Genomic DNA, 22,186 nt, shown 5'->3' with positions numbered 1-22,186 from the left:
GTTCATGAGTAAACCATAGTTTAAGACAAACTGGTTTAGACAAACCTGGCCAATGTCTAAGGAAATTGGAAGACAGCAACTCAGATGACTTTACACTGCAATCCTATGGATGTCTACTTAAAATAAATCCTAAACTGAGTTTAGTGAGACTTAATCTCATGTAAATGTGTATAGGATTACAGTTGAACAGTGGAATCCTTTGGGAGTATATTCAGAAGTAAGCCCTATTGATTTCAATGGGATTTACTTCCAGGAAATTGTGTTTATGATTGCAGCCTTTAGCAATATCATAATAAACATTACGCCAATTCACACAGGACTTTTTTCCCTACATGCATGCAGTCCTGGCCTATACTGAGCCACATACAAGCCTGAGACTGCATGTAGTTGTGAAATTGGGTATACGAATACAGAGAGCAGATAACAGCAATTTTAATGAGTTGAAATATTTCTCCATATGAATGAGTATTGGCTTGAGACCACTGACCTTTATTGAAAAAGTTATATGCTGTAAGGGTAAGTAAACTTAATAAAACATACTCCACATGAAATGTCAACATCTCAGAAGTGGTTGAAAAATGGATTTAGATTTGATAATTTTTTAAAAAAATTAAGGAATCTGTAAGCATTTCTGATCAAATTTTAGACTGTCAGTTAAAGGGATAAAATTCTGGTTGTTTGCACAAGGATGCCTGCAAATCCTTAGGAAGTCATTTTGGATAAGCATTACTACTATTTTTTTTTAAAGGAAAAACAGCAGATGCTAGAATTTTGGTATTTATTTAGAATAAGGAACTTATTTATCTGAATTTTTGATTGTCCACATTCTGAATTCCAGTTTTAATCCTCCGTACTGAAGCTGAAACTTTATGCTAAACTATTAAATATATATTTTCAGTCTTGCTTGTCTTACAAGAGAAACAATTCAGTTCGTTACTGGTTGATTGCTGTTATGAGGGACCCAGCTATTTAAATAACACACTTTGCAAAGAAAAATCTGTGGATTCTAATCTAAGTCTTCGCATTGCTCTTTAACAAAGAGTGATATGAGCTCTTCAGTTCACATTGTTTCCAGAATAATTCCAGCTGCTGCTCATTCCTTTTCGTACTGTAATCTTGCATCTTGGGTACTCATATCAAAAGTTTAAATCAAAACCGAATGATGAATTCTTTTCATGAGTCCTGATTTTCCTTCTCCCCCCCGCCCCCCAGTAGTACAAGACACAAACGTTCAGCAGCCTTGCCGGGTGAGACATCCAGAGCCTCACTACCCAAGCTATCAGGACAATTGTCAAATCTCCGCATTCCCAGAAGCAGCACTGCCAACCTCTCATCCCAAAATTGGTAAGTTTCATCCCAAAGAGCTAAGGGAGAGATCAGACATTGCGCCAACAGGTGCAATGGAATTCCCCTTCCCCCTATGGTTCCCCAGTCTGTGTAAGGGCTGGGCGATAACTGCTTTCCAACATCGTAATATACTGCCAGCTAAACATCATGGTATGGCAAGTATATCACGATTTTGGAAAGGAATTGGGAAGGAACAAGGCAGTTGCTGGCCACCATGCACAGCTTCTGCCTCATCCAGAGTGCTGTCTCCTCCATCACCCAGCGCCGCCCGTGTCAAAGCAGCAGTGGATGAGGCAGGTGTGTAAACGCTCCATCACATGCCTGCCACACCCAATGCCTTGGCATGGGCCGGGTGGGATGGGCAAACAGGCTGCCTGTCCCAAATGAGACAAGCAGTCCGCTCACACCTCCCCCCTGCCAAGGCAGTGGCAGCAGCTAAGGCAGCATCCATCGCTGCCTTGAAATGGGCGGGGGGCGCAGGAGGAGGGATGTGGGGCTTGTTTGTGCTCCTTAGCCGGGGGTGGGGCAAGAAGCTTCCCACTCCCCAGCTGAGCAGCCTCAATCCTTCTTCTCACACGCGAGCAGGAGAAGGATCGGGGCTCCCTCAAATGGGGAGCGGGAGCACTTTAATGGAGCCCGACCCCGCTGTTGGATCGTGCGAGCCAGTGGCTAGTTGGGGGCTCCATAAAACTGCTTGGCTGAGGCAAAGGCAGTGGCGTGCCCATCACCCAAGCAGCTTAATAAAGCAAGGGAGGAACAACCTGTATCAGCGCCTCGCCGATGCAGCTTGTTTCTCCCTCTGCGCTGGTATGAAGACAGACCGCGATGGTGGTTTCACTCAACAGTATATCGCTGGTGAAACCGCCGCTGTTCCTGAGTCCCTCTGCCTCCAGCACCTGGCTGCAGCATGTTTCTCCTCTGGGCGCTGGTAGCAGAGGGACCAAGGGGCAGCGGTTTCACCCATGATATACCGCTGAGTGAAGCCATCATCACAGTCTGCCCCTCATACCAGTCCTGGGCAATACATTGATAGTCTAGTCTGCTTCAGGAAGTCCCCCCCCCAAGTCTTCATACCAGGTTTTGTGGGTGCTGGGGGCTGCATTGGGAAGGGAGGAAAATTCTTGTCTGTGCAACTGGAAACCAATTGTGTAAGTGAGACATCTTAACAGGATGTCACCTTAGACGCATATGTCAATATCAGCTTTCTTCCATAAGGGACTAGTTTGATTTTGATGCATTTTCATCAAGTTCCCTTTTGGAAGTCGTAAATAACACAAGTTTTGGAGTGCTCAGTATGTTTCATAGTGCTTGCTAGCTAACCTCTCCACAGATTGGAGGGGTGGATAGGGAATCAGGAGAAGGGTGGGGGTGTGCGAATACAGTTTCAGATACAAATGCAGCAGCATTGTGGCCCAATACTTATAGCAGGGCTTGTGCTGAGTGTTTTGTTGTATACTGGCCAGGAGACAGATGTTCTGGAGGCTAGAGGCCCTGTGACCAGGCTTTTATTGGGTTCAGACCGCTCACCAGCTGAAATATGGGTAAGCTCCCAGCATTTCCAGCCACACTGGCTAATGGCTAAGGAGTTGTAGTCGAACAACATCTGGAGGGCTATAGGTTCCTCCCACTGCTTTGATCTCTGTCTGAATAGGGAATCTCTTGGCCATCCCAGGGAATTTATGAAACCTGTCAGTTTCTGGAATGCATTGGGGGCTGTTCCAGTGGTACCATTTTGTTGATTCTCTGGAGGAAACCTCGTTATTGATTCAACTGCATTTGGACTTTCTCCCACAAGTCTGGTGCCATGGTTTGTAGATGAACTGCAGGCTGAGTAGCAGTTTTGGTGTCAGCTGAAGCACATGGCAAAAACTCACACTGAATCTGACTGAACATGTCATAGAGCCCATGTGTAGGCCTATAAGGTGGTGGTGGTGGTGGTGATGCTAGTAAAGGGGTTATACTTTCTCAGCACCATGGCATTAGCAGAATCACATCCAGTCGAGTTCTTTAGGGTTATTCACTGAGCAAAGAAAGAACAAAAACCTCTGGTGCATGACTACAGAAGTATAAACACTTATGGAAAGATCAGGCAATCAAATGTCAAGCTTTGTTCCTCACTGTAGAAAGCATAGTAGCTGAAAGCCGTTGCTTCTGCAAATATATGGAAGACAGGGATGTTTTACTGAATCAAATTAACTACAATCCTATTGATACTGTTGAGCAAACATCTGTTTCATTTACTAACTTAATAAAAGCTTTGGGGTTTACATTTTGATTCTCTAATTCATGGCTTTAACTTTGAAACTTGCACCCATTGCAGTATGGTTAAAGTCTAATACATGCTAAATAATTGCTACGCAAGTTTGTATTTAAAACGTAGTTAGCATTTTTAAATGATTTGGGGGAACTGGAAGCATACTTGGTGTATAGACATATTATTTCTTGCAGAGTTTTCTGGATGAAAACTGGAATTTTAAAATTGTTTTGATCTGATCTGTACACTTGTGTAATTATGCCTTTAAAGCTATACTCCTACCAACAGTTGCCTAGGAGTAGCATTGAACTCAGAGAGACTTGCTTTTGAGTAGACATAGATAGGATTACATGCAAATATTTGCATCTGTATTGTGATTCTAAACACACCTAACAGTGGGGCTTACTTCTGAGCAAACAAGCAAGAGTCTGACATTTTCTGGGGGATCCTTTGCCAACTGCTCCTTTTGCGGCATCAGTATTGTGGGCAGCTGGCATCACAAAGCAGGCAGCTTTGTTTCTTCTGTGGGGGCTTGTGTAGGGGCCCCATGCAAATACTGTTGAAAACAGTTGCAGCTTGTGTAACCACAGTGAGCTGATTAGTTTCAGCTTACACACACACACACACACACACGTGTCTTTCCTTTGCAGATCAAGTGCTTCATTGCTCATGTTTCTGTACCCATCACCACCCAACTTTTTTCAATGATGCAGCAGTGGAGAACAGCTTGACTTAACCTCCCTACTCCTGGTCCCTCAACAAAGCCGTTCTAAAGCTTATTTGGTATTCAGCCCATGTCCTTGCACTTGCCAGAGGCTCATAGCTGGTAACATGATTAGTGCATGATCAATGTCCCATTAAAAGATGCCATTAAGGCTACAGTCCTGTGGACACTTTTCTGGTTAAGGCCCATTGAACATGGTGGAACTTTTGCCAGAGTGAACATGGATAGGACTGTATTGTAAAAGAAGTCCCTGCTGTCCTTCTGGGTTGCAAGATAAAGTGGCTGTGTGTTGCTTCTGGGAAGATGCACAAAGCTCTGACTTTTGCTGGATCTCTGCAGAAAGTGACTTCCAAAGCTTGGAAAGGGACTACTGAGTATGCAGTAACACTTATAGTTTTGAAATCTGTGCTTCTGGAACTCCCTCCAGGAACTGAGGTTTGCTAGCAGTATGAAATTTTGATTAGGTTGTAGGTAATTCTGAACCTCTAAAGGGGCAGAGAGGTGAACTAAAGCAGTTACAGACTAAAGTTGCTACTGTACAGTAAGCTTCCAACGGAACTTGAACCAAAGTATCTTAATGGATTTCTTTTGATTTTCAGTATTGACCTCACTTCCTGCCCTGGCTGTGCCACCTGCCACCCCCACCAAAACCATATCGGCTTCCGTATTGAATGGTCTTGAAGTGACAGAGCAGCGGAGTTGGTTGTACCTTGAGGAGACGGTCAACTCCCTTCTCAGCACAGCTCAGCAGCTGAAGACTCTGATCGAGCAAGCTAAGCAGGCCAGCTCTTCCTACAGAGAAGCTGCTGTCACTCAAGCAAAAATTCAAGCTGATGTGGAGAGGAAAGAGGTAACTATGCTTGTGGAATGACAACACAATTCTAGCTCTAAATCAGTCTGCAGCTGACTTGCTCAGGTGGCAAGTTGATAGCCTTCACAGTTTCTTTTATGCCATAGTGGAAGGCTGCCTATCATGGAACTTCTTAAGTTTAGATTGTACTCTTCAATTTGATGCAGAAAGTACCTGTACTTTGAATGACTGGAGTTTGATTTTAATGAAAATTGTAACACTGTCTTTAGCAATAATAAAACAACAACCACACCGTTTTTACATCAAGATCCACGGGTGTTTGCTATCTGCCAGAACAGATCTAAGCTGTGGTCCACTTTCACAGATTCCAGCTGTAGGCAGAATAAATAATCATTGCAATAATTTTGCACAACTATACCGTTTACTGCATATAGACATTCACAGAAAATGACATTTATTTTTTTATTTTTACAAGGTTGGGGTGAGTGGAGCAGGGCGAGGATGAGATGAAAATGGCCAGCACAGGGGAAAGAAGCGATGTAATAGGAATAAGTTTAGGAACTATAAGGACACTAAAGCCCCAGCCACTGCCTAGTCCTAACCTTGGTCTTTTGTCCAGACGATTTGCGTGCTCTTCTATGCAACCATGGTGGCTAAAACTTCATAGAGCCAGTGAGATGCAGTGGACAGAGTGTTTGAATTGCAGTCCTGGCTTTGGAGCAGCTAGCAGCCATAAAAGCTTCCTCCGGGGGTGGGATAAAAGACTCATGTCACCCTCTTTTTGTACCAACTGCATTGGCACCTATTCATTTCCAAGCACAATTCCAAGTGATGGTTTTTGACCTATAAAGTCCTAAACAAGTTGGGACTAGGTTTCCTGAAGAATCAACTTCCTCCATATAATCCTGAGCTGAGATCTTGCTGTTTCTTCAGCTATCTGTAAGGTAACAGCATGCACAAGGCCATTTTTATGGTCTATCTGTCCCTTTCCACCCCACCTCTGGAACTCCCACCTCCAGGCTATCTGAATGGCTCCTTCGCTGCTTGTGTTAGAAGGACATTTTAACACTTTAAACATGTATTAAAACACTTTTGAGCCTTCTAGGATTTTACTGTTTCTTGTTTTTTTATTTCACGGCATGCCACTCTGAACTCCTATGGAATGGCATATAAAAAAGTATTAATACATTAATAAACAAAGGTCACTCAGTGGCCTTGGGCAGGGATGTCAAAGGATTGCTGACCAAAAATCCCCCAGGAACCTCAGAGGTCAGACATGATGGTAGTTATTAGACCAGGAGTGCATTACCTTTTGGGGGCCAGTGGTCTCATTGTCTTGTCGTCAACCACAAGGGGCAAAGGGCTGTATGTCAAAGTGGGTGTGGCCATTTAAAAAAACCCCAAATCTAATGTAATTAAATTGATTGATTGAATAAAATGATAAAATTTGGGGAAGTCTTGGGTAATCACAAAAACGTTTTGGCACCACAGAATTGCAGTAGGGGACCATAAAAAAAATATTGGTGGACATTTGGGTGTGTGTGCAAAACAATTGTTGGTATCAGTGGGATGGGGGCAGCTATGGGAGCATTCAGTCAGTAAAAAGATTTTTTTCAAAATTATTACAGTGGTACCTTGGGTTACAGACGCTTCAGGTTACAGACGCTTCAGGTTCCAGACTTCACTAACCCAGAAATAGTACTTCAGGTTAAGAACTTTGCTTCAGGATGAGAACAGAAATCGTGTGGTGGTGCGGCGGCGGCAGCAGCAGCGGGAGGCCCCATTCGCTAAAGTGGTACCTCAGGTTAAGAACAGTTTCCGGTTAAGAACAGACCTCCAGAACAAATTAAGTTCTTAACCCAAGGTACCACTGTATTATTATTATTATTATTATTCAACAAATTTGGGGGTGGGCTTTGAAGGTCTACAAAAACCCCTCCTGGTATCACAGCAGGGGACATACAGGAGTAGTCGGAAAAATGCGGGGGGGGGGGAGTGGAATCTACCCTACCAACCCGACACAGAGGGCATTTGGGTTGTAGTTCAAAGACTGGTCAGCACATGCCTTTTTTCTCCCTTGATAGTTGCATTGTCAGCTGATGCCTTGCACGTATCTCTGGGCACCGTGCCTCACGTTCCACCAAACACAGGGCTTTACAATTGCTCCACAGTGGTTGCTTCAGCTAGCCCTACACATGCAGCAGAATAAAAGGACAGCCTCCTGGTAACGTGGGTTGCACCACTTGAGGCTGCAGGCACAGGGTCTGCTGTTTTGGAATGCTCCTTTACATTAAAAACGTCCTGAAAATGGATAAATAGCATGATGGGCAATGGGACTGGACTTGAACATTTCTCCTGTGCATTGGTGGGGAGCAGAGGCAAGTAATCAGCAGTGGCAGGCACGCACGTATTCCTATTATACTTATAGACCCAGCTGAAATGTGCAGAAGGCAAGTGATGTGTGAACCATACAATGGCTTCTTTCCAGGATATTCATTGGCTTAAACATCTTGGTTAGAAGAAGACAGCAACTCATGACCCAGAAATTACGAGTCATATATGAAGGAGATAATATTGCCATTTAGATTAAGTTGTTAATGAGTGGCAATGAAGCAAGCTGGTTTCATAAATGCAGGCATTTACCGTATTTTTCGCTCTATAACACACACCCGACCATAACACGCACGTAGTTTTTAGAGGAGGAAAATCCGTAGGCATGCCACCCGTAGGCAATCCCTCCATAACACGCACAGACATTTCCCCTTACTTTTTAGGAGGAAAAAAGTGAGTGTTATGGTGCAAAAAATACGGTAATTGGTGGCAGGGAGAAAAGCTGCTCTTTCCTGTGCCACGGAAGTCATTTTCTCCTGTTTCGATACTTGGAGAATTCATACCATCAAATGAACTTTTCTGTTTCATTTTATCTGAGACTCAAAAAAGAATCCCGCCCTTTCCTGTACACATAAAAATATACGGCTGTCATTGCACAGCCCCCATTAGAGGATTTGCAGTGCCACATCACAACCCTGGACTTGCAGCAAGTCATGGTAGGATAGGGGAACAAAAGAGAAGGCAAGTTGCACAACACCAGTGTCCATGGCATGGGAGTGAGGAGGTAGAGACACCAAGAGGAAAACTGTGGTTTTAAACAGCAGAACAGAGTTTACATTCATAAGGCCAGGGGTTCCTGCCACCCCCTCCCCATTGCTCTGGATCCTCCTGTGCCCCCTGGAAATCTGCTCCTGAGAGTTGGGTGGTCCTTCGGAATGTGTGTGTTGGGTTGCAGGTGAGGGGAGAGGCTGCAGATAGAGAGGAGAGCTGGGAGAAATCACCTACCCATCCCAACTGCATGCAATTCAAGAAATATAAGACAATGTGCTTTATTACAGTGGTGGGACGCAGGTGGCGCTGTGGTCTAAACCACTGAGCCTCTTGGGCTTGCCTATCAGAAGGTCAGCGGTTCGAATCCCCGCGACGGGGTGAGCTCCCGTTGCTCTGTCCCGGCTCCTACCAACCTAGCAGTTTGAAAGCATGCCAGTGCAAGTAGATAAATAGGTACCACTGTGGCGGGAAGGTAAATGGTGTTTCCGTGCACTCTGGTTTCTGTCAGGGTATTCTGCTGCACCAGAAGTGGTTTAGTCATGCTGGCCACATGACCCGGAAAGCTGTCTGTGGACAAATGCCAGCTCCCTTGGCCTGAAAGCGAGATGAGTACCACAGCACATAGTCGCCTTTGATTGGACTTAACTGTCCAGGGGTCCTTTACTTACTTTTTTTTTTACTATTACTGTGGTGTTGCATTACATGAGGACTGTTAGAGCAATAGTTTCCTCACCAGTCATTCATGAAAAACAATGCTGCTACCCAGGCTGCTACCTGTTAAGTTATATACCAGCTTGAGCCTGAGGACATGATGTGTGACTGTTGTAATTACCTTCCAGAGTTATGTGCTTTAATAAACCACAGTCAGAAACAGCTGTCCCGAAATATGAGAAAAAAGGTAGTTAGGTGACTATTCAATCTGACATTTCTTTTAAACATTCCTCTATAGTATTTGAATTTTTCTAAGATAATTGAACATTTCATACATCTAGGTTTTCTGAAGGGGTAAATAATGTTTATAATGTTGGGTGGAAAAATCTGGATCATATTTTATTTCTGCCTCAGAGGTAAAAGCATTTCAGGGAGGAGGTGGCACACATTTCTCATCCTGCTGCAGCTTGATGTCGGCTTCTGCTGCAGGATGAGAAACAGTCTTCTCTTGTCCCTCTTGTCATAATCGGAGCTTTGCCTTGGTGGCAGCAAGAGATAGATGTGCTGGCTTGCATAGCTGGGCGACAACCATATTTGGCCCAACACACTGTGGGTTTGGGGGTACACTGGAAGAAACAGCCACATCTTGCTGGGGGTGGGAGGTTGACCCTCCAGCCCAGCATCCAACATTCCTTGGATAAAACTGCATTTCTGTACAGCAAATAGAAGCCTAATGTTAACTGGTTTCACCATTATGGATGTTCTAAAGGATGCCTGGGAACTGTGCATCTAGAAACTTCTGTGTCCTCCTGCATCCTAACAGTAACTTAAAGATTGGATTAAAAATGTGTCAAGGGATCCTCTATCTTCAAGAGCCCCATAGCCCAGGAAAGCTTTTTCTCTCAGGGCTGCGAAAATGCTTCTGGCAAAAATACCCCTTCAGTTCAAGCATACAGGAAGCTTTACAGAGTCTGGACTCAGGAAAAAAAATGGCACAATTAAGGCTATATATCTGTACCCCCTTACATTGGTTAGGTCTCATTTAACTCTGAGTATTTATGCACAGGATTGCACTGTTAGTCTGGAAGGGAAGTCTCATGAGAGAGAGATGCCAGCTCTAGCACAGATTAGTCTGCATAGCACAGTTTGTGCGGATTAAAATGCCAAGCACGGTTATATGTGGCTGCAGAGAGGTAATTATAAGGTGGCAACACGATGACCACAGCTTTTACTGTATATATATATATTGGTATTTTATTTTATTTCTACCCCCACATTTTAAGGCAAGCATGTGGAAACCGGCTGAGGATGAAAACGTTAAGAGCAATGCAACAATAGAATGGATAGCATATAATAACACAGCAGAGATAATGTTATATATAGCCACTAATAAAATCCAATAAAGAAACTCGGGATACAAACAAGGTTTTAGGGTCTGTTTAAAAGCCACAGAGTTCACCTCTTTGGCAGATACGCATTAAAATGCATACATGTCACATATTTCCTTAGAGTTAACAGAAAGAAGTTCTAATTGAGATTCGGTTTTGTGGTTTTTTTTATAAGATATTTATTAGACTAATTGAGATTCGGTTTTGTTTCATGTAACTGGCACCCCTCCCCACAATCCTGAGAACAAGATACAAATAGTTAACTGATATACACAGCTTGCTATGTAAGTGTTCAGGCATCCAAAGTTGAGGTACCCTTGACCTAATGCCTCTCATGGGCTTCTCTTGCAGCATTTACGGTGAGGTCCAACACCAAACTTTCCCCCCATTTCTTCACTGCAACTCAAGGATCAAGGCATTTCCTTCATATGTACTGTGTTACCATTCTTATAAAATAGCCTTACAAAAACTGGTGGGCAAACCCATTCCTTGCTAAGCAAAGCACAACTTTTACAGATTATTTGTTCTGACTAGCAAGCTTTTTCTGAAGCATAGAGACCTATATCAGGCCTTTAACGATTTTATTTATTTTTTTAAAAATGTATATAATGCTCTATCATAAAAATCTATCGCAGTGGTTTATAAAAACATAAAACTGGACAGTAAAAATTATTTAAAAGCTTCAAATGAATAAAAAGCAAAAAAAATTAAAAACAAACATCAGTAGACCATTGTTAGTGTTGTACACATCATTGCCTGCATAGGCCTGACTGAATAGGGACGTTTTTAGCAGGCTTTTAAAAGTCTGCACAGAAGACGCTATGAACATATAAGGCAATGATATGAATATATAAGCCAAATTATTAATACCAAGCAGCATCAAATCTGGTGTTGCTTGGGAATTCTAAGAAACCAACAAATGATTGCAGTTTTGAAATCAGTGTAGTTTGGAAAGTTTCAGTCTGCCATCTTGATTCAAAATGGCATCCAATTGTATCCCAACATGGACAAACCTGTTCCTTGATCTCAGGAACCATCAATGCAAAATGGGGTTGTGGTATCTTAAGAGGTGCCCAAATGAAAAGTGAGCAAAATATATAGTAGAGGCAGACACTACAACTTAGGAACAGTTATAACAATCAAATGAGTCATGACTGTCAAACCTGTGCTGGTAATTGGCTTTACTTCCTAGGCAAAAAACCAAAACCAAATCAATTTTTTTTCTTGACAGTTCTTACTACACTTTAATGGCATTGGAATACTTGGGAGTGTTAATACTGGTATCTATGTTACACAGTATTTGAAGGCTGAAAGCTGCTTCTCTTGGCTTACAGAGCAAGTATATCATAAAAAGTGTGAGATTTCCATCTTTTCCTCTCTGCCTAATGTGATTCTATGCCATGGTCATTTTATGTTCCTGTAAACTCACAACACTCCAGACCTTTAAATGCCGTGATGTCAGGTCATAAAGATGATCTGAAATTAAGCCTTTAATCTGCTTAAGTATTAGGTTCTACTCTTGGATAAATCTACTTTGCTTTAGATTGTTTTTGAACTGTTCCTCAGGAGATTTAACACCCTAGGCTGGTGTTGAATCTAATTTTGGCTAGTATCTCCAGTCTTGATACATTTAACTTAATTTATTTAGCACTGCCTAACCGAGTTCTTGTGCTTAGTTTAAGGCTCTCTGGAGCTTGCCTGCATTGTGAATTTATTGTGTGTTTCCATGCTGAATGAAGGGTATATAAATAAAGGGTTTGGTTTGAAGGAATATTGAGTTAAGACCACGGAGGAAAGTGTTATAGTTCAAAAAATGTCCATGTGAAATTTTGCAATCTATTTTTGCCCTACCTTAGGGCAAACCCAAACTTGTTCACCATAGCAAGTCCCCCTAATGAGCCAACCCCCTCCCAAAGTTTAAGCCTTCCTGTGGGATAACTAAGCCAAAATAAAGATGGATCGCCCCCATGGCAGTAGAACTCCTTCTCATTATAAGCCTGTAGCAACATGAAGCTTGTCAAAGGGAAGCAGGTAGAGCAAAGAAAGAGTTCAGGAGACCTCAAAGCCTACTGCCGCCAATCAATCAAATGTCTGGGGCGGGCAGGGGAGGAAGAGGACACCATATGTACAGATTGTCTGGATATAAAGACATTCCTCCAAGATTAGCAAAGCTACAGACATATCCATTTCCTTTTTTCTTTTTTCTAACTGGAGGTGGGATGGTGGGGAAGGAGATTTTGTGGAGTAATGGAGAACTGGAATTTATGCAGTACTTGATTTTCACACCTAAACTTCCTTTACCAGTTTAACTGCACAGTTTTAAAGCAGGGGAAGGGAATCTGGAGGCAGTTTGTCCACCTTATCCAATGCTCTTCCGGGCTGTCCTTAGCAGATGGGAAGTGAGAGCAGTGGAACACTCTCGTGCTCCTCCATTCTTTTCTTTTTGATTTTTTAAAATTAATACATTGTGTCCCAACTACTGGAAACAATGGGAGAGAAGTAAAAATGCTTTCACCCCCAATGCTAGACTACTATTGGGATCCTTGTGGTTGCCTTCCTGCATCTTAAGGTTTTGAAGAGGTTCCAGACAAGGCAAGCTCAGGGGGAGGGTTTTATCCCTGGCCCTTTCAACCAAGGGGTCACATGTAGGAAGGTGAAAGATCCTGGAGAGATAGATTCCAGAATTGCTGCTGGCCACCATTGTTGGTAGTGATCTACATAGAGCCTGGTACCAAGGCAATGCCTTGTAGCATCTTAACAACTTTCAGCCAATGAATCAAAGCTGGACCAACAAGCAGAAAGCTAACAGTCAATTTCTGTCTTCTGTGTCATGAAGTTGCTTCCCATGCTTGGCTCTTTAATGCTATTTTCTTGTTCTTGTTCTTTTTATTTTATTTTGTTTATGCCTTTTTGCAACTTATATATACACATCATACAGTATTCACCATTATCTCTTATCCTTGGACTTCCCAGTCCATGGGATTCTAGGTAGTTCTCTGTCAGCTGCATAATCTATTATTGCACCCCTTTTCATCTCAAATCTTCCTTTATTTAATGTTATTTGCTGTTCGTATGTTTATTCCTACTTTTATGTTAAATTGACTATTATACCCTCTAAGATACTCTTCAAAGCAACAAAGAAAGGCAGGGATATAGTAACCAATATAAAAGAAAATAAACTACAGGCTAAAGATAGTAGATTAAAGGGCCCTGATATTGGAAGAAGAGCACCAACAAAATTAATATAGCAAAAGCTAAGCTTCAAACCTAAAGGTGGAGCTTTTAAACTACTGTCTTGGGTGTCTCCTACCCCTTCAAAGAGCAATATAGACCAGAGAATGTTGAATCTAAGTACTTAAACCAAACTAAATATATTAGAAGGGCAGGAAGAAAAGTGGGAGCACCTGGACTTCCTAGAAAGCTCTCACTGACGGGAGAAGAAGATAAAGATAAATCTTGAAATTCAAATTAATATTAATACTCTTTTTCTTGTTCTGAAGTTTATCAAATTGTGTCCAAATTAACAGCTTTTGAGGGTGCAGCATGCTGTCAGCAGCATGTTTGGACGCCCTTGTGATTCCTTTCTCGCACACACACAAACCTAGGACCCTGCAGCTTTCCCACTGTGGGGCAAAAAGCAGCTTTTAATCAGGTGATATTAAACAGCAGGTTCTCTCCTGCTGCTGACCAATGCCTTGGCTCCAACCAGTGTCAGGTCCCTGCAGCTTCTATTCACTTTGCAAAGATTGCACAGGAGATCTTCATCACAGCCCTTCTGCATCACATCGAGTTCCCTTCTCACAGGAGTGATGTTGTTGAACAGAAAATTATATAGCAGCAGAACACTTTAATGGAATCATTTAACTATGCTCTAAAGAGCAGATTGAGATGTCTGTAAAGCTGAAGTTTGCAATGTCTTTTTCCTTTTAGCAGTATCAGGGCCAGTTATTTCAACAAGCTGAAGATGTAGATGGAAAAACAGAAATCATCATTAAGGTAAGCACAAGGCACTGCTATCAAACAGCAGTTCAGGAACGTTCTGTTCTGTTCTGGTACAATGTTGTCATTGTCTGTCAATGTTATGCGTTTCCAGTTTTGGTTTGCTCCCCGCCCCCCAATCCCCTGGTGGTACAGTGACAAAGTCTACCCCGTGACTGTTAGGGTGCTGTCATCCACTTACTTGTGGTGGCCTTTGGGACATTCTGGCTCCAGTATCATGATGCTCTGCTGCCAAGACCACTGGCACGGTCAGATAACACAAGCACAACTGGGAATTCCCTGGGACGAGCTGTGAAATGGCTGGTGCTCTTTGCCTCCTGTGACAGGCTTTGGGCCCCCCTGCACACATGTGTGCTCAAAGTGTGCAGCCTCTTTCAAATAATGCCCTCTGAAATTTGGGTGCAGTGTAGATAGCAGCACCTCCTGGCGTGATGTAGCACTTGATGAGTATTGCGTTTTTTGCTTCTGCAGTTGCATGGAGGCTAAAAGAGTACATATGTGTCCTGTTTCCAACTCATAAGGAGGGTGAGGAGATTTCACCCCTCCCATATCGAAGAATCTGCTGATGTTCTCTGCTGATTCTCGAGAGAGGAGGGGGCGGTTTCTGCTCTCTACTTATTCCGCTCCAGCCTCACATCAAAGAGAGAGAGAGACTGAGTGTTAGAGAGAGATCGTGTGTATAGATAAGGTTGCTGCTAAGAGCAGCTGCAGACACTCAGTGCAGTTCAGCATTTTCGTTTAGACCTCATTTAGCTCTGTACATAGTTGTGTATTATAGTTGTAGATAGAATAAAAGAAGATATTCTACAGAGCTGCTCTCCGAGTCGTTTATGCTCTGCTATACTTTGCTATACTCTGCTGTGCGACGACTGTCTTCTTGTTGGAGTGAATCCGGTGCTCACAACTCTAAGCTGTGAGTCCACAGCACTTTGACCTGTTCCTGTGCAGAAGGTGGTCTCTGGAAGTGCTACCCAGCTCGCCTAGCCCAGTCGGGGCAGAAGTGTGTGAGTCCAGTTGGTGGCACTGGCTCAAGGGCGATGTTGACAGAGGGAGCTCTATCCAACCACTCCTTTGTGCATCCCACTGGCACTCAAGGTGGCAGAGCGGGAGATGTCTGTGCAATACTTTCCATTCCCTGATCAGAGAACATCCCAGTTGCTTCCTTCAGTGTAGATCCCACCCAAACTCACAGCTCAGCGAGGATGAGGCAGCAGGCTGTTCTGCGGCTCTTGCAAGAGACAAATGCACTAGGGTGGGGGGCTTATTTGGATTATAGCTAGGGGGGGAATGTGTGTGTGTGTCATCCTTTCCATACAAGGACATTTTTCCCTGAGAGGCAAGGAGCAGAATTAAGGCTGTGATGCCTATCAGGAAAATGGTACAAGGGAGGGTGAGTTTGAAGCAGCCCACCCAACGTTATAGCTTTGATCCAGATTGGCAGGCCTCTATGGCTACATTTGCCTTTTTAGAAAACATAGGCAATCCAGTCTCGGGTCTCCTGCTGGCACATCTACTTTGGCCCTAGTCCCATATGTTGCTCCCACGTATATCAAACCTTGTACAAGCCGCAGTGTCAGGTTGTCAATGGCTTGCGTACACAAGCAGTTACTGCCGTACCCCCCACTAAAATCAAGGTATATAATTCTCTGGCACCTGTTATATTTCAAGATTTGCAGATAATTTGCAGGCAGATGGTGCAAACAAATTAGGTGATAATGAGAGTGTGAATCAGTTGGGCCCGAAAGCTAGCGGATCCATCTGCACTAAATATGGCCTGTGTTAATGCTTTCACAGCATGTCAATTTATTCACTGCCAAGAATCCCTTCCTGCGCTGGCCTCCTTCAATTATACCAGGTTGCTAATCACGCCTAGGTATGAGCTATAAGCAGATTGAGCTGGGAAACATTCCTTGCGTCCTTATTTTTGTTCAGGTTTTGAACAAGCCACCCCAACACGTAGAGCTTGCTCACTTTAATGGGATCTTATGAACCAAAGGACATAATGACAGCTCACCAAAGCAGTGTCCCGTTTCCCCCCACCAGTTGTATAAAAGTGTTGCCTGAGGATTTAATGCCTGTTTTTAGGTGAATGAAAAAAATGCAGTTATTCTCAATCAATTCTTTATTCTAATGCTTCCTCACATCTCTCCCCCACCCCCACCCTCATCACCTGTTCTTATTCTGAATAAAAATCCTGGTTCTTCCAAGTGGCTGGCAAAAGGCAGATTGGGGACACGGGGAGGTCTAATGCAGAGCCTTCAGCTTAAAAAGTTATGCCTCTCAGTATTCTTATTCTTGAAGGATATTCTCCCAGTTTTTCAGTATTACAGACCAGGGAAAAGCATATGGTACGCTCCAGGTGTTGTTGGACTATAACTCCCATCAGCCTCAGCTGGCTTGGCCAATGGTCAGGATTGATGGCAGTTGTAGTCCAACAACATCTGGAGGGCACCACCTTGTCTCCCTCTGTTGTAGGCTCCTGTTACCTCACTTTGGTGACCAAGAACTGTTGTTCTTTTATTCACAGTTCAGCACCATATTGTTTTCATGAGTTTTACTTATCTATTTTTTATTTATTTACCCCTTTCCATATTTGAGCTCTCTCAGCACTTGCTTGTGTTTCATAGTCAGAACTAGCAGTGCTCCAGAGTCCCCAGAGGTGGACCTGTGACAAGGTTAAAAATTTTTGGGAATCAATTTATAATGAACTCAAAAAAATATTTAGGTATACCTTCCCCAATAGACCGGAAGCGTGTCTATTAGGCTTAATAGGAACAGAAATTAAAATGCAAGATCAAAATCTGTTTATGTATGCTACGGCTGCCGCAAGAACCCTCCTGGCCCAAAGATGGAATATACAAGACATACCAACTATCCAGGAGTGGCAGGTAAAGCTGACAGAATATGCAGAACCTGCCAAACTGTCAGGGAGGATCCGGGACCAGGAAGATCAAAGATACCAAAATAATTGGAGTAAATTTATTGAATATTTAAAGAAGAATTGTAAAGAGGTTAAGACACTAGCAGGATTGACATAATACCTCCAATGTATAATAGTATTATTATGAGAATGATGTGTGTGATAGAAAGGGGTTAAATATACCAATTGTGAGGAGGGAGGCGAGTTGCGACTCGGCAGAGTCAAAGGGAATGTATGGTTTTATTATGGTTTGTTGGAAAAGAATATGTAAGGAAAACAATAAAAGTTTACTTTAAAAAAAAAAAGAGTCCCCGAGAGCAAGCTACACTGGGAAAAAGAAGCCTGAAGAGGCCATTTTTTTAAGATTTGCATTTTTGAAGGGGAAAAAAAGGATGGGTGATGACAAGGTCAATTCCTCCTGCTCTTTATAAACCTAAGCAACCCTTTGGAACCTGCAACCCATCTGCACACATTTCCCTTGCATGATGTTGGCTTGTTTTTCTCTCACTCCCCCCCCCAACTTTCATTTTCATCAGGAAGCATATATATAAATCTTTTCCTGGAACTGGTATTTTGAGTTGTGAAGTAAAGTAATTCATGAAATGAGCTTAGAAATAATGAGAACTAAAAAAATAATCAGTTGGGACTTTGTGCTTGCCACTGTTTACTGCCTTCCCCACAAATGGCCATGCGGCAAACTTTTCTGCATCCATCATCATTAGAGACATGATGAAAGCAGGAGCCTAATGAGCTCTCTTATGGGCCGTCCTGTTCCATATATCAGGTTCAGGCTGCAGACCTAAACACGTGTACTACAAAGTGGGACTCTTTTATTTTATTTTATTTTGAGTCATAGACACAGTCCATTTATTTATATACAGCATTTCCCACAAATCCACCTGTGCTCAAAGCTGCGGATATAAAAAGCAATCTGAAACTCAGTCACACAATAACAGTGCATCAATTGATTGATTTAAGAAAATACATACAGCTAATTCATTAAAAAAAAATCAAACTGGTTCACAACAACTACATAAAGCTGTACAATTCTTACTCATTTTATATATTTATGATATTTATATATCCCACTTTCCCCTCCAAGGCTCACCCATAAGCATTCATAAGGTTGAAGAATTTGCATGAAATGCATCAGCTCTTGAAACCTATAATCAAGTTATCTTTTTAATACGCTAAAACTGCTTGAACAATTCTTGTTTATGCAAACCTATCCAGTCATACAGAAGTTACATGTGTCTGATTTCTGTTTAGCTAGAGGTGATTTTAACCTTTTCAATATTTCTAATACCATTTTAAACTGTTTTCATATAGACAATTTCAATGTTTTGTTTTATATTGTAAATATAATAATAAGGCTATCAATGGCTACTAGCCACAATGGCTGTTCCACCTCCACTGCCAGAGGAACTATGTCTCTGAATGCTGGCCGCTGAGTGCTGCAGGAGGGGATAGTAGTCTCACGCTCAGATCCTGCTTGCAGGTTTCTCCACAGGGACCTGGCTGGCCACTGTGAGAACAGGATGCTGGATTGGATGGGCCATTGGCCTGATCCAGCTAGCTTTCCTTATGTTCTTAAATTAATAAACATGTTTATTCATGTCTAACCTTGTTTTGAACCGTATGTGCATTTGAAGAAGTATTGAGATATATTGCTTCCTGTGTACATGGAATATTAAAGAAGGTATGGTAAAAATCCACAGTTGGTCTTGAATATCTTTGGCTACATTAGGTTTTCACGACTGTAAAGTCAGAGGTATCCCTCCAAGGTGGAATCTACACACATATAAAAAAACGTTCTGAAAATGATTTTTTTAAAAAGCATTTTTAAAAATACATTGACTTTTCCATTAGGCTCACCATTGCCATCTTGTGACACGTATGTTGCACTTAAAACGTTTTATTTGCAGCTGTATAGCTGAGTCCCAAGCTGACTAGTATAGCCTTGGCTTCCTTGTGGTCCTTCAGAAAACTGGAGGGGAAAAGTCTAGGGAACTGAAGTGCCTGTTTAATCCTTCCAAGTGCTCAGTTGCTGTAGGCAAGAGTCAATTTATTTATTTTTTAAAAAATAAAGTATTCCCTACACAGGACCTCTGTAATTGTGCATCACTTCTGCCCTTTATCATGTATCTCGTACTATTAAGGCTTTGCAAGAGAGAGTGCTTCTTTCCTCCCCATTGACTTAGCTTCTGTGTCTGCATTGTGACAGCAATCCTGTGTAAACTGTGGTCGGGAAGCAATGAACGAGTGCACTGGCTGCCATAAAGTCAATTACTGCTCAACGTTTTGTCAGCGGAAGGTAATAAATTCCTTATACTCCGCAAAGCCAGAGAAACAAACACCCATGGCCTCTCACTTTTCAGCTGTCGCCACTCATTTATTTCACTGGGGCTTGATCAGAAGGGCTGCTTGGTAGATTCCTTCACGAAAAACCCACCAACCCGAAGGACCTCCTGTTCCCATGTGAACCTACCCAAACATGAAGATTATCTAGTGAGGCCCAACTGGCAGGTTTCATTGTCTGCTGAAAAGCCCATAGCTTTTGATGGTAGCCCATTTAGGGAACAATCCCCTCCCTAGTTTTATTCCCTGGCTCTTATCCTTTTGGAGCCATGTTAAAACGTATTTTAGTTACTCAAGTCTTTTCATGTGGTAATTTTAGGGCTACTTTTAATGTTTTTTTGTTTTGTTTTTTAAAGATATGGGTTTTAATTGAATTGTTACAAAATTATTGTTTTTAGTTGGTGCTCTTAAGTTTCCAATGAGAAAATGTTTTTGGAGAGACAGGGTATAAATGGGATTTTAGTTCCCTTTTGCTAAGTGATATTAGGATTCTGGTGTATGTACTGGGGGAATCTCAAAGCAGAATGTCACCTCATAAAACTAGAATTCCGCAGCCCTTGCCCAGTGTTGCTACGTTTTTCTTTTACCCGGTAACTGCTTTCATTTCACACTCTTTGCTTTTTGCCCCTCCTGTTCAGGATTGGAAAGACCACCAGCATATATGTGGCCAGGCAGCCACAGTTACTGTTCAGGCAGAAGAAGTGGATGTTGCAGACAATGTGATAGAGAAAGTTATTGTCTGAAGAGTCCCACCTCTTCCATCTATATGGACATGTGTAGGGAAGAGACTGGCTGGACCAGTAACCCCGCTGTGAAGTCCTACTGAACTGAACTCATCAGAAGATCAAACCGTGATGTTGTTTACATGTTGCTGTTCTCTAACTGTGCCAAAACTGACAAGACACGGACAAGAGAACATTTAGGGGCTCTGCGTGTTTTAAAGAAAACTCTGGAACTTACATTATGTTTACAGTCCTCTGTGTGAAACCGCTGCAAAACTGATGGACAGTTTGAATTGTTGTATCCTACAGCTCTGGTGGGTTCTTTGAAGTGACTTGAAAGGTTCTTTAAAGTAGTTTATGAGACCTGTTTTCTTTTGAGGTTCCTCCAAAGTGGTCCACATGAAACTTGAATTGTTCCCATTGTTGTTCTCTCCCTACCTCTCATGTAACAAAACGAATATGGAACAGCCCATCCCTTCAGTGGGTTTTGTGTGCTGACATTAGGGTATACCTGGACTTTGACTCTATCACTGATTTTAGTTTTGGTTGTTGCATTCTTCCATCCCACCCCCTGCAAGACAAAGTTCTCCAACATATTCAGAATTCTGTATTGTGCGGATACTGAGCAAACTGCAAAGCAGTCAGAAAACTTCCTGTAGCATTCACTCTGAGTGCAAATGCAAATCTGTGGTGTCTGAACGGCTATAAACAATTGATTTGAATGGCTTTATAACAGTTGATTTGTCCAGTATCACCAAAACCTTGAGATTATAGCACAGCTAGACCTAGCCTATTCACACACCTCACATATAAAAGGCCATCTCGTCTTGCACAAAACACCCTCTTATTCGTCTTGCACAAAACACCTGAGGAGAAACTGAGAAGACTGCACTGTGTCTACGGAGGTCACTATCATTTTAATTTTCACACATCTCAGTTTGTTTTCCACCTCCACCCACTTCACTCCATAAAATAAATGATAAAACATTCTCTCATATCTCCCTGCAAGAAAGAGCTCAGCACTGATCAGTAATCAAATCAGTAAAACTAATACTTTATAAAGAGTTTACAGCTCTGATTTCGTGCTGCCAGAAATAAGCGAGAAGGTGCAATTGTGCGTTTCACTTTATTCCTGCAAGGGAATTGATTTGAAAGCAGCACCTTCCTGAGTGCTAAAATTGCAGGATATAAAATGAGCATTGGTTTTAGGCCATATTCGTTCGTATAAAAGGAAGAACGTTTTTGGGAGTCGGAGGAATGAGAGAAGCACAATAAAATGTTGCTGATATTGATAGCACTTGCCATTTTCTTTCCAGTGTCTGTCCTGGTCCTCGTATTTATTTATAAATTTGCATTATACTTAAAAATAAACTTAATAAAATAAAGAAAGAATGGCTGCGCACAATCAGATGCTCCCCAAATAGGGTTGTGCTGACTTTTGCTTCAGTGCAGCATTGAAAAGCACAATGTTACTCTGGCATTGCAAAGACATTCACGAGTCCTTTGCAAATGCATTCTATATATAGACTTTCAATTGCACTTTGGTGTAATTTTAGGGAGGAAGGTTGTTCTTGATCATGCCAAATAACTCTGTTGCCAAATTTCCAGTCCTGGCTGCAAAGCTTTTAAAACTTCTAAGCAATGAAACAGCCCATCAGAAAGTCTTAAATAACAGCCAAATAGTGCATTTTTCTTTCATCCAGGGAAACCAGAGCTTTAAAAATCATGTCTCTGCGGTAAAGGAATTTTTCTTGCACCTTTTGCAGGTTAAATGTAATGAGCAGTATTCTCCTCAGTAGAAAGTGTAAAGTAAGGGGAACTTGTGTCATCACCATTTTGGTCCTTATGCTGAGAGTAATACAGATTATAATCAGAATGTGGGGAAGTTATACATCTGTGTGTACTTGACG

At 42.3% G+C, this 22,186-nt stretch overlaps 1 protein-coding gene across 10 annotated transcripts in view; it reads left to right on the top strand.

Annotated features, from left to right (window-relative positions):
- The window catches only part of DEAF1 (DEAF1 transcription factor), a gene marked incomplete at its 5' end in the record, with an annotated part of 36,517 nt that extends 14,949 nt beyond the window's left edge, over nt 1-21,568 (top strand). For 3 of the 10 annotated variants that reach the window (XM_083606872.1, XM_083606870.1, XM_083606876.1), the window contains 5 exons: nt 1,213-1,344; nt 4,925-5,175; nt 14,208-14,273; nt 19,421-19,510; nt 20,193-21,568. In XM_083606872.1, the coding sequence (XP_083462998.1) occupies nt 1,213-1,344; nt 4,925-5,175; nt 14,208-14,273; nt 19,421-19,510; nt 20,193-20,297 (644 nt within the window). In that variant the 3' untranslated portion in view covers nt 20,298-21,568. Of the gene's footprint in view, nt 1-1,212; nt 1,345-4,924; nt 5,176-11,508; nt 11,633-14,207; nt 14,274-19,420; nt 19,511-20,192 lie in introns of all 10 variants that reach the window. The other 7 variants (XR_014546431.1, XR_014546432.1, XM_083606873.1 and 4 more) reach the window with 5 other exon arrangements.
- Nucleotides 21,569-22,186: the final 618 nt, after the last annotated feature.

The sequence above is a fragment of the Podarcis filfolensis genome (assembly GCF_964270895.1).
Source record: "Podarcis filfolensis genome assembly, chromosome: 1".
NCBI lineage: Eukaryota > Metazoa > Chordata > Lepidosauria > Squamata > Lacertidae > Podarcis > Podarcis filfolensis.
This window is presented reverse-complemented; position numbering and strand designations above follow the sequence as displayed.